General features: G+C 44.8%; 1 protein-coding gene across 1 annotated transcript in view; it reads left to right on the top strand.

The window, feature by feature from the left end:
- The first annotated feature begins 4,637 nt into the window (after positions 1-4,637).
- The window catches only part of skila (SKI-like proto-oncogene a), a 31,875-nt gene continuing 25,651 nt past the window's right edge, over positions 4,638-10,861 (top strand). Inside the window, exon 1 of the mRNA XM_080034830.1 lies at positions 4,638-5,916. Within this exon, the coding sequence (XP_079890956.1) occupies positions 4,795-5,916 (1,122 nt within the window). The 5' untranslated portion in view covers positions 4,638-4,794. The remainder of the gene's footprint in view (positions 5,917-10,861) is intronic.

Here is a 10,861-nt window from a genome sequence, read left to right as displayed (position 1 = left end):
GCGAGGGAGCTTTGCAATCTAGAACTTTCACCACTAGATTGGCGACACATACTCGTTTACTACACATTGTAACTTTAATGGTGTAATATAGACATGTGAAACCTGTTTATGTATCTCCCTGTAAACATCATTCTTGGTTTCGGATCATATGTGTACTGATGTACCCTTATTTATCAGTATCACCATGTATCAACAAAGAAAATGTACAAAAAAAAATTATGGCATGTGTGTGGCAACAAATGAAGGATAGTCTTGCGCATGTAAACGCACTCACTGGCATTCAGTACATTCCCCCTGTTACAGCAGTGTTTGTTATTACATCAGAATTAACCTCATTTCCGTTATTTTGTCTTTGTCCTGTTTATACACAGTTGAATCATAAAGGGCAAATGATGACTAACCTTTCTTCCAAGCAACAAACCAGAGAGTTTAAAACACCAGCACATGTGGCTGCAGGATGAGGCATGACACAAACCGGCTGGCCCACATAGAGAGAGAGAGAGAGAGAGAGAGAAAAAAAACTGAACTGTCTGACGCCTCAGACACAGCGGCGAAGGTGTGTGACCTCGGACCACTTCAGCAAGCATCATTACCCCAAATTCCAGAAACATCCACTGAACAACTGCGCAAATATTTCAATATCCCCCATTGATTGATCCGGGACTGGATTTATGAAAACGTCCGTTAGGTGCCTGCCCCCAGGGGTCCGTTTAGGCTCTGTCCAATAACAGTTAGATGGAGTCTGGGCTAACGGAGAGGCTTATCAATGTGCTAGGCTGTTAACAATCTCAGCTCCCTCACCACTGTCCACCATTTACCTCATCCATCAGCTTTTCGCTCTACCCCTAATGAACAATCAGTGCATGGTCACAATACAGCAGATATGAGATTAATTTACTACCCGCCGTACACGGAGAGAGTGATGTTATTACAGGAAAATCAATGTCCCTCTTGTTGTTCTCGGGGGCTGGACAGGGTGTACGCACATCTGCTCTCATAATACAACTGCTGACCTTGCTGTCAGAGAGTGAGCCAGAGAGAGAGGGAGAGAGGCTGCGGTGAAAACGGTCGACGGTGTTGTTTATCAAAGCTTTATCAAGCCTCTCTGCTCTCACAGACGTGTGACATCAGACCGTGGCTCAGTCCACAGCCTTTCCAGTTGAAAGAAACAACAAAAAACTGAATATGTGGACAGAGAGCATGATAACCCTTTATAGATTGAGATTTCAACCAAGAACGGGCGTTAAAGACGATAGTGTATGTTCAGCCTGAAGTGCAGTAAGTTGCTAAAGGGAATTCAAGCTCTTTCAAATAATTCATAAAATCTCACGCCTGAGCTCCTCATACTCAGATGTTATTAACTCCCACCATTGGTAAACGCACAATAGACTGCCTGGATGACCTTGTGACCTTTCTGCAGATGATAGGTCCATAAAAAGAGGGGGGATGTGTGGGAGAAGCCCACCTCTTATGTCCAATGAGTTTGTTGTCTGTTATTTTCACAAACATAGTGGAAAGCCAACGAGAGAGATAGCCTATAATGCTGGCGTAATGTCAGTTTAATGCCAGCAAACGTCAACCAAGGTCATGTTAATAAAACTGACCTATACAAGCCAGTGAGTCAAGCCGAAAAACAGGAGGAATCATTAATAGAAAGTATGTTTATATAGGGTATTATTAGGGAGATACTACCTAAATAATTTAAATAGGCCAACATTTTAGAGAATCCAAAATATTTTTTGGGGGGGAAAAATCCAAAAATAAAGTAGGCTATTTGAAAAAAATATCTTACTTAAAATAAAATTAAAAAAAGTATTGACATGTTTTGCCTTCTACCGTATATTATTATTATCAAGGCTAAGCTCTCATCTTATTTTCCTTTTTTCTTTTACTGGCAGAAATGTGCTTCCATGTATTTAACTAACACACACACACACACACACACACACACACACACACACACACACACACACACACACACACACACACACACACACACACACACACACACACACACACACACACACACACACACACACACACACACACACACACACACACACACACAGACATACACACAGACAGTTAGACAGACAGACCAGAGACACCCCCGCATAGTTTCCATCAGCCGTGGTGACGTCTCCGCCTCCCAACCCGTGTGCAGTGTGACGTTGCGGGTCTGTAGTGGAACCTCTAGCTGCATCTTGTTGACGGTCCGCCAGGCTTTTCCAGTACTGAGAGGACCGTAGGCGAGTGAGGACTGACCGACACACAGCGTCCAGGCAAGTGTTTACACGATTATTTAACGGCAAGAAAGGGGCCGTGTTATCTGTTCAATACGTTTATTTTTTGTTGATAACGGAAATCAGCGCGTGACAGTTAATAACGGTTTAGTTTGAATTCCTACGTTCAGTCGGAGCGGAGGGGGTTCGAAGCTAACCTGGTTTAGCCCACTGTATCGCTCTGTATTGGGGGTTAGCGCTGTCGGTCTTCTCGGTTTAGAGCCAGCTTTATCGCTTACTACGCTGGGGCTAGCCTGCCACAATATACGAGTGGGTCACCTCTAAGTGGTCTGTATCGCTCGTTATTAGACTGGGTAAGTCGAGGAGAACCAAATGTGTTTTATTAAAGCTCTCATTTCGGGGGCGAAGTGTTTTAAATTAGCCCAGGTTAGCCGGCTTCATACATAGCCCACTGTGTGTTGGTGGGACCACCTCATATTCGGATGGGTCGGGGGGCTAAGCTAAGCTAGCTAGAGCAATTAGTAATGAAACGTTCAGAGACAAGGTGGCTATTTTTCTCTATTTCTAAGCGAATGCGCACATTTTAGCGCTTTCACTTCACGGTTACGGACATGTTTGTGGCGAGTGAATCTCTTTATTTAGATTATTTAATTAATGTCACATTTAAATGCGTAATGTTAATATCCGCTTGCTTCACGATTTGACGATTGGATTTGTCGGACAGGCTCTCTCTTGTTTGCGTGTTTGACTCTTGTGTAAACCCCCACCGTGTAATCAGTAGGTCGGCGTGTGCGTAATCCCTGTCCGCGGTGCCTTCCCAGACCAGACTTTAGTGTAGACAGTGAATGTCATTATCAGCGCTGTCTGCATACCAGTGCCGTCGTGGCGAGCCAGCAAAGGAGGCGAGGTACAGTTTGCAGACTGGAGCAAAGGGAGGAGGAGGGGGGAGAATAGGGATGTAGCAGAGCAGGATATTACTGTGTGTTTTACGCGGTGTCCTTGCAGCAGCTAAAGGGGGATAACAGAAGTGGGGGTGACATTAAGAAAGGTGTCTTAATGGGTGTAAGGTTGTTAGAGGAATAAAGAACACTGCGTTGCAAATGCGGGTGATGATGTGATTTCTGTCAGAAATAAGCCGATCGCATTGGAGTCCCTCGCGGGAGCTGCCTCGTCGTTGGCTATACGTTGACTCATTTATTTATTACTTAGCCTACTGATCTGAATTTGCAGTGTTTTCTTTTCACGTCCCTTTTAAATCATCCTACGGTGATATTTGCCTTCAAAAAACGCCCACAGAACACCAATCGCTAGAGGTGTTGCACCACCGCAGCGTTTTCAGTCGGTTGAAAAAAAATGATGGGATGCTGAAATTTGCTAAAGCACGCACATTTAAATACTGAGGCCACTTCACCTAAATGTTCACCCATTTTTCGTGAAGCAGAAATCTTAATTCAATGTAGAATTATTAATCAAATGCAATAAATGGCGAAAGGAAAGCTCAAATGATTACTGTATTCGAGCCTGTAGTGCGTCCGGTCTGCCGTCCCTTGTATTGGTGTCATACTGCAGCAGTAGCCATTATCATCTACATTGCTTTTTTAATTGGGGGTTACCAGCTTAGTGTTGTTTACCTTATTAGAGGAGATTTAGCAATCCCGCAGTAAAGTCTATGAGTAGAAAACATGGGGTAACAACGCTTTCCACTCTGCTGAATGTCAAGCTGTGAACGGACTGAGAGAAGGGGACGACCGCGGTGAAGGCTTTTATCAATTGTTTTTCATGAGTTGATGGGGTCAGCGTGGGGTAAGCAGACCCAGGGGCAAGGCACAGTATGCTTTGGGATGAGGCACTTTCATTTGCTAAGTGAAATGTTTTTCACCATTGTATCGGGCTTAGCATTAACAAGGTAATGGGAGAGAGGGCCATGTTGGTAGTGGTGGAGGGGGATTTGGCTTGTCATGTCTGGTGGTGGTCAACTGGTACGCTTGTTACATTTCTCACTTGATGGTGGAAAAGTTTGTTCCAAAAACTTTTGGGGAAAAAAAAAACTAGATGCAAACGTCCCCTGTGGTTCAATTACATGGACTGAAAAAGTCTTGTTTGTGAAGTATGGTAATGGCCATTTGGTTTAGTGGTCCATGCAAACAGCCATTGACCTTTTCAGCCCCTGGCTGGGACAGCATCCATAAAACATTTAAACCCCTTTATGGATATTTCATGCTCCACACAGCATATTTTTTATGACATACTTGTTTTCTGTTTGTTTATTTCTCTACACTACAGGAAAGGAATTGATTAGCTATAGTTTAGAAAGTGATTGAATGTTGTTTTCTACCTCTGATATGTGCTTGACCTTAATTCCTGTTTTCTCACGTTTAGGTCGTGGATCAAAACGCACAACAGATCAAAACTTCTGTCACCACCATCATGCATGTGTCTAACTCCCAGATGATTTGTGTGGTTTGAAAAGACTTGAGGAGAAGCAGAAACTCAGAGGAATACAAGAAGTCAGTCAGCAGAGAAAGAAACGACAATAACACAGCGCTTAGACATGGCCAGCACCCAGACCAGTTTGAAAAACCCTTTCAAAGACTTGACCTCGTTCAAGGGCAACTTGAAACGGCTCTACAGAGACAGACTGGAGGACGCGCCCATCAAGAAGCGAGTGATGGCAGAGATCAACCTGAAGCGTCGCAGCTTGGATTCCCTCCCCAAGACTCCTAAGGTGAAGCGGGAGCACATCGAGGACATGTACCACGAGTCAGACATGGACGTGGAGGGCCGGGCAGAGCTGCACGTGGTGGGCTCTGCTAAAGCCTTGGACCTGAGCCCCGGGCTCAAACACACACTGGCCCAGTTCACCCTGAGCAGCCAGAGCTCCCTCGGGGGCCCGGCCGCTTTCTCAGCCCGCACCGACCACGAGCATTCCCAGTCGGGCCTGTCCCCCCTGGCCTCCCCTCCTGTCCTGGGAGGCGGCCCCCTGCTGGTTCCCTGCGACAGCTCCACTGAACTCACCCACTCTCTGCTGGAGGGAGAGTCCATCTCGTGCTTTGTCGTGGGGGGAGAGAAGCGTCTGTGTTTGCCCCAGGTGCTCAACTCTGTGCTGCGCGACTTCTCCCTGCAGCAGATCAACACGGTGTGTGACGAGCTCTACGTGTACTGCTCGCGCTGTGACGGAGAGCAGCTGCACATCCTCAAGGTGCTGGGCATCCTGCCCTTCAACGCTCCGTCCTGTGGCCTCATCACGCTGACAGACGCACAGCGGCTGTGTAACGCTCTGCTGCGTCCAGGAGCGGCCTTACCCGCCGACCCCAGTGGGAAACTGTCCAGTCAGGGCCTGCTGAAGGAGAGTGAAGCCAGCTTCCAGGTGGAGCACCAGTGTCTGGGGAAGTGCCACGGTCTCTTCGTGCCCCAGTTCTACACGCAGCCTGAGGCACACTGCATCCAGTGCGTCGAGTGCCAGTTGCTGTTTTCGCCGCAGAAGTTTGTCATGCATTCACACAAGTCGCCCGATAAGAGGACCTGCCACTGGGGCTTTGACTCAGCCAAGTGGCCCTGCTACCTCCAGCTAGCCAGGAAGTACCTGGGGACGCCAGAGGAGCCCAAACTCAAGCAGCTACTGGACGACGTCAAAGAGAAGTTTCACTACAAGCTCAAGAGGTCGCTAGACAAAGTAAGTGCAACTCTAAATCATACCTGTGTCTTTGTATGTCTTTGCTTGTTTGCATGGAGTAACCTGTCATTCAACATCATTCTGGGAATAAAGCCCATTAAGACAGTTTTATGTTGTTGGGTGATGTCTTCTCAGCTGTCTAGTTGGCCCTTCTTCTCTACAATGGACCAGTCCCACTTTCTGTGTGTTCAGCAGGTTTGAGTAGACCTACCTATGAGGCTGGTTTTGTGTTTTCTTAAACCAGCGTTGACCTAGTATGTGTGAGAGCAGCCTGGGACAGGTGGTGGCATCTGCCTGGCCAGGTCTGATCAGACGAGGTTAAGACAGCTGGCCACAGCTGAAGGGGAAGTGCATCATTTGTCCCTTCAGGTCACGTTGAGGTCACTGGGGAATGTCACCTAACAAAAGGACAATATAGGTTTAGGAGGAGGAGCCTCTTTAACTACTGTATTAAAATCACATGTCAGCAGTTAATAGTTAGATAGACCCTCATCTGACTGACTTCTAGTGTGCCTAACTTAACTGGTATCTGTCATGGTGCACACTCCTACACAATCTGACAAAATGGAAGTGAAACTAATGCAAAACAAAAATGTTGGCCGGTTAAACATTACATGTCAAAAAGAAAGAGTTGCTTAGTTACTTGGAGAAAATACAAGTGCCTCTTCTTGTAATAATAAACGGTTCCTGCATTGGAACATTGACATCATTAGTGACGGTTTTATCCTCCAGGTAAACCTGAAAGTGAAAGATCTTCATTACTTTACAAGCTGTTATCACTGAAAGCCAGAATTCTACAAAGTCTTCCAAATGATTTTGGCCGATGATGATTGATGAAAAAACAGTCAGCATTCAGTGAGGGGAAAAGCTCTAGATGGTCATTGACTGGTTTATGTCTCATGACCCCCCTCTGACCACAGTGTACGGCCCTGTTTCTATTGTTTGGTGGGTAGAGGTGGGGTCGCGCTTTTGTCCATTAGGTGTGGTTTTGTTCACACTCAAACTCACCAGTTCAGATGGATTTTTGATTAAATAAAAAGAAAACAAAAAAAAAAGGCACTGAAAAACTGAAATATATTCCGGCATTAACCTACAAACACACATTCTGTACAGGGAGAAGCTTTACCACAAGATTGATTTATGATCCAAGTACCACAGGTCAGAGATAAGTGTGTATTCACAGTGAGAGACACCCACTTTGTACTGTGTGTGTGTGTGTGTGTGTGTGTGTGTGTGTGTGTGTGTGTGTGTGTGTGTGTGTGTGTGTGTGTGTGTGTGTGTGTGTGTGTGTGTGTGTGTGTGTGTGTGTGTGTGTGTGTGTGTGTGTGTGTGTGTGTGTGTGTGTGTGTGTGTGTGTGTGTGTGTGTGTGTGTGTGTGTGTGTGTGTGTGTGTGTGTACCTGAGATGGGGCCATGCCTTGCTTTTTCTGTCTGGTGGTTAACTTGGTGTGAGTGTGTGAAAGTGCCGGAAATACCGTCTGCTGTCATTCCTGTCTCGCCGCTTAGCAGTTGTCTTCCTCCTCTTTCTGCGTCTCCGTTTTAAGTTATGCGTTTTGGAAGACGCCGGAGACATTCTTTCTCAACTGCAGAGACATTTTAATACCACAGAGGAAACACACACACACACACACACACACACACACACACACACACACACACACACATACAAGGTGGATGATGAGTCCTATTACTGTATTCTTAATTGTGTGTGTTTCTGTGGGAGACATTGCCAATCTCTGTGTGTGCGTAATGTTCTCGCTAACTGGCGGCTAGTATGACACATCTTGGTCTCACACTTTGCCAGTCTCTCTGGAGCCCCTGTCTCACCACAGTTTCAGGTGTCGTCTGCTCAGTGATTTCTCAAGTCTGTTTTTCCTTCTTTTTTTATGACCTTGCAGCTGTTTGGTGCTAGTAACTAGATTTCACTTTGTCCTGTTTCTTGTGAGACTGTCTCTGGAATTGGAATGGCGTTGTCAAATGAATGGCGGAAGTGAAAATGGCGTAGTAAGTTGGTGTAGACCAGACATAACACACAAAGTCCCCAAATTCCTGGAAAGACAGTTGCCTGTGTGTCTACAGGACGCAGATTTCCCAAAGCGGATGTACGGGTGTGTGAAAGGTCAGCGCGGCCAGAGAACATTGCGACCTAGCGACGTCCCGCGTCACTCACAATCGGGACACAGGGGTTCCCTTTGTAATAGGAAAATTAGGCAATCATGATACGTTAATAGTAGCATTAGGTTTTATTCAAATCATACAGCAAGGATCTCCGCGGAGAGGTCACTAAAACAGACACAGAGATTGTATGTGCAAGAGTGACAAATTCTTCCTTAAAACGTCATGTATTTAAGGAACATTTGTCCCCCAGGGGGGGAGGCGTCTAACAATGGTTCAAAGGGGAGATAGGTAGAGAGGCAGACAGTTCTAATGTGCATAACTTAACCATAGGAGGAGTTTGGGCATAGGACAATAGGAGACTGATATTAAAGGCCTACTTCACCGGTTTGAATATGAAGGTGTATTGAATTCTGAGATCCTATGTACTATAAATGTGCGAAAAAAATTGAAATCGGTTCATCCTAGCCTGAGAAAAGGCAGAAAGAGTGTTTTTTTTAACCCTATATTAATCTTACTGTGACATCACAGTAAGATAAATATAGGGTTAAAAAAAAAATTACTTTGTAAATATTACTGTGATGTCACAGTAGGAGAAATCACAGTAATATTTACAAAGTAAGGTTTTTTTTTAACCCTATATTTATCTTACTGTGATGTCACAGTAAGATTAAAATAGGGTTAAAAAAACACTCTTTCTGCCTTTTCTCAGGCTAGGATGAACCAATTTCAATTTTTTTTGCACATTTATACTACATAGGATCTCAGAATTCAATACACCTTCATATTCAAACCGGTGAAGTAGGCCTTTAAGCACATTGCTTTTCGACCGAAAGACAGACTAATTGTACATAACCATAGGCGTGGCTGTCCGAGTGGTCGTTGGGTAATCTACATTTCAGTTACAAACCACATGCGATATATCCAATAATATATCCAATTACACTTATAAGTCTATATAAAACAATGGTTAAGTAAGCATTCCAATATCGGAGTCCAGAGATATATTATATGCAAAATCTGCTACCACACCTTCCAAATCCAACCACTCTCTTGTGTGTGTGTGTGTGTGTGTCTGTGTGATGAAAGTGTGTGTTTGACTGAACAGGAAGTGAGGCAGACGGACATGTCTCTCACCCTGAACATCCTCCAGACTGTGTCCAGCCGCCTCCGCTGCACTGGCTGTGTGACTCATAGTTTCCACATCCCAGTAGATGTTAGTGTAAGGCCAGCCAGGCAGCTTCTAGTCACACACACATGGGTTTTATTTTTTATAAATATATATATATTTAAAAATTATATTTAATACATGATGCAGTCGTGACAAAACATGATGACACTATGTTAACACATCTAAGACAAAACAAGCAAAACCAGGTGTTTGTGTGTCTGTGTGTGTTTGAATGTGTGTGTGTATGTCATTTTGATTAAAATCATTTCCCTTCCCCCATCCTGCAAATTTGTTTAATTTTTGACCAGGTTTTAGTACTTGATGTGATCCTAAATAATCACACATGCTTTGCTTTTTCGAAAGTTGGCTCGCCTCTGTGTTGGTCTAACCTCGACTGCAGACCTTTTCCCCCGATGGCCCTTATTTACACTCAGTGTCTATGTGCACGTTTACAAGCGGTTCATAGTTTAACCGGAGAGTTGTGGGACCTCTAAAAAGAGAGGAGACACAAACAAGGGAGCATTCTGGAAGCCCCCCCCCCCAACACCGTCTCCAATGGCTACCATTCCCATATCCTGTTAGGAGTGTTTGGTTTGAGAAGGTGCAGTTAAAAAACCCCAGTGCTAGCTCTCTCTATAAACGAGGCTTTGTGCCCAGAGGCGCTGCTAACCTGTCTACTGATCCCCGCTGTGTAAATAGAGTTTTGCCAGACAGACGCCACCAGCAGACAGCAATGTTCAAGCCGAAGCCTTATCTCCATAGCTCATAGGCTGGCAGACAATGATTTCAGTTTGCCTTCAGGGCTTGTGTGACAGACACTTATTCTTTCCACTGAGACACCGATCATGTGTCGTCATTTCTGGTGTTTTTTCTTCTTCAAGTCAGAAAGTAACAGAAACACATCCATCCCAGTTATTTATCCCAGTGAGTTATTTTTTTTTATGTAACGGCTGAGTGTTTACATGACATTTCATCATCTGGCCCTAGGTGAAGCAATCTGTATTAAAACATATCTAAAAGACAAACTCGCCTGTAGAACTCTCATTAGGTCAAGTTATATTTTAAACATACAAAAGTCATTTTTACAGTCTTAATACATAAATCATTTCATACCTGTATAACTGTTTGTGTTTAGTCATTGGTTTGCTTTTACCAAGTCTAGTGCTGTTCTCCCTTTGTGTGTCTAAGACGTCAAAACATGCTGTTTTGCAATAAGACAAAAATACTCTGACCTGATATGTTTGACATTGTCTTGCCTGCCCGACCGAGCATAACCTCATGCGCATAGTGAACATAGCTGTGTGTTCCTCATTTTGCCTCAGCCTTGTTGGTTGCGTTACATTGCTGGCCCAGAGTCAGAAGTGTCAGACGAAGAGAACAGCCTTCCTCTGTCTGTCTCCCTGGCTGCGGCACAGACGGCAGACAGCTGCATCTCTTTGGCTTCCTCTATTTGCTATTTGGAAAGCGGTGACTTCATCACCGCAGCAGACCAGTGCAGCTGTCTCCTCCTGGTGCGCTCTGTCTGTCTGCTTCTCTGTCTGTCTCTTGGGCTGTATGGATCTAATTGGATTTAAGTCGGGCATGCTAAAGCTAATCCTTCACTGTGCTGTCTTTGCTATCGCTTCCTCTTTTTTTTCTACTTCTCCCTCTATCTGCATTT

This window comes from Ammodytes marinus, assembly GCF_949987685.1.
Source record: "Ammodytes marinus genome assembly, chromosome: 9".
Taxonomy (NCBI): Eukaryota; Metazoa; Chordata; class Actinopteri; order Uranoscopiformes; family Ammodytidae; genus Ammodytes; species Ammodytes marinus.
This window is presented reverse-complemented; position numbering and strand designations above follow the sequence as displayed.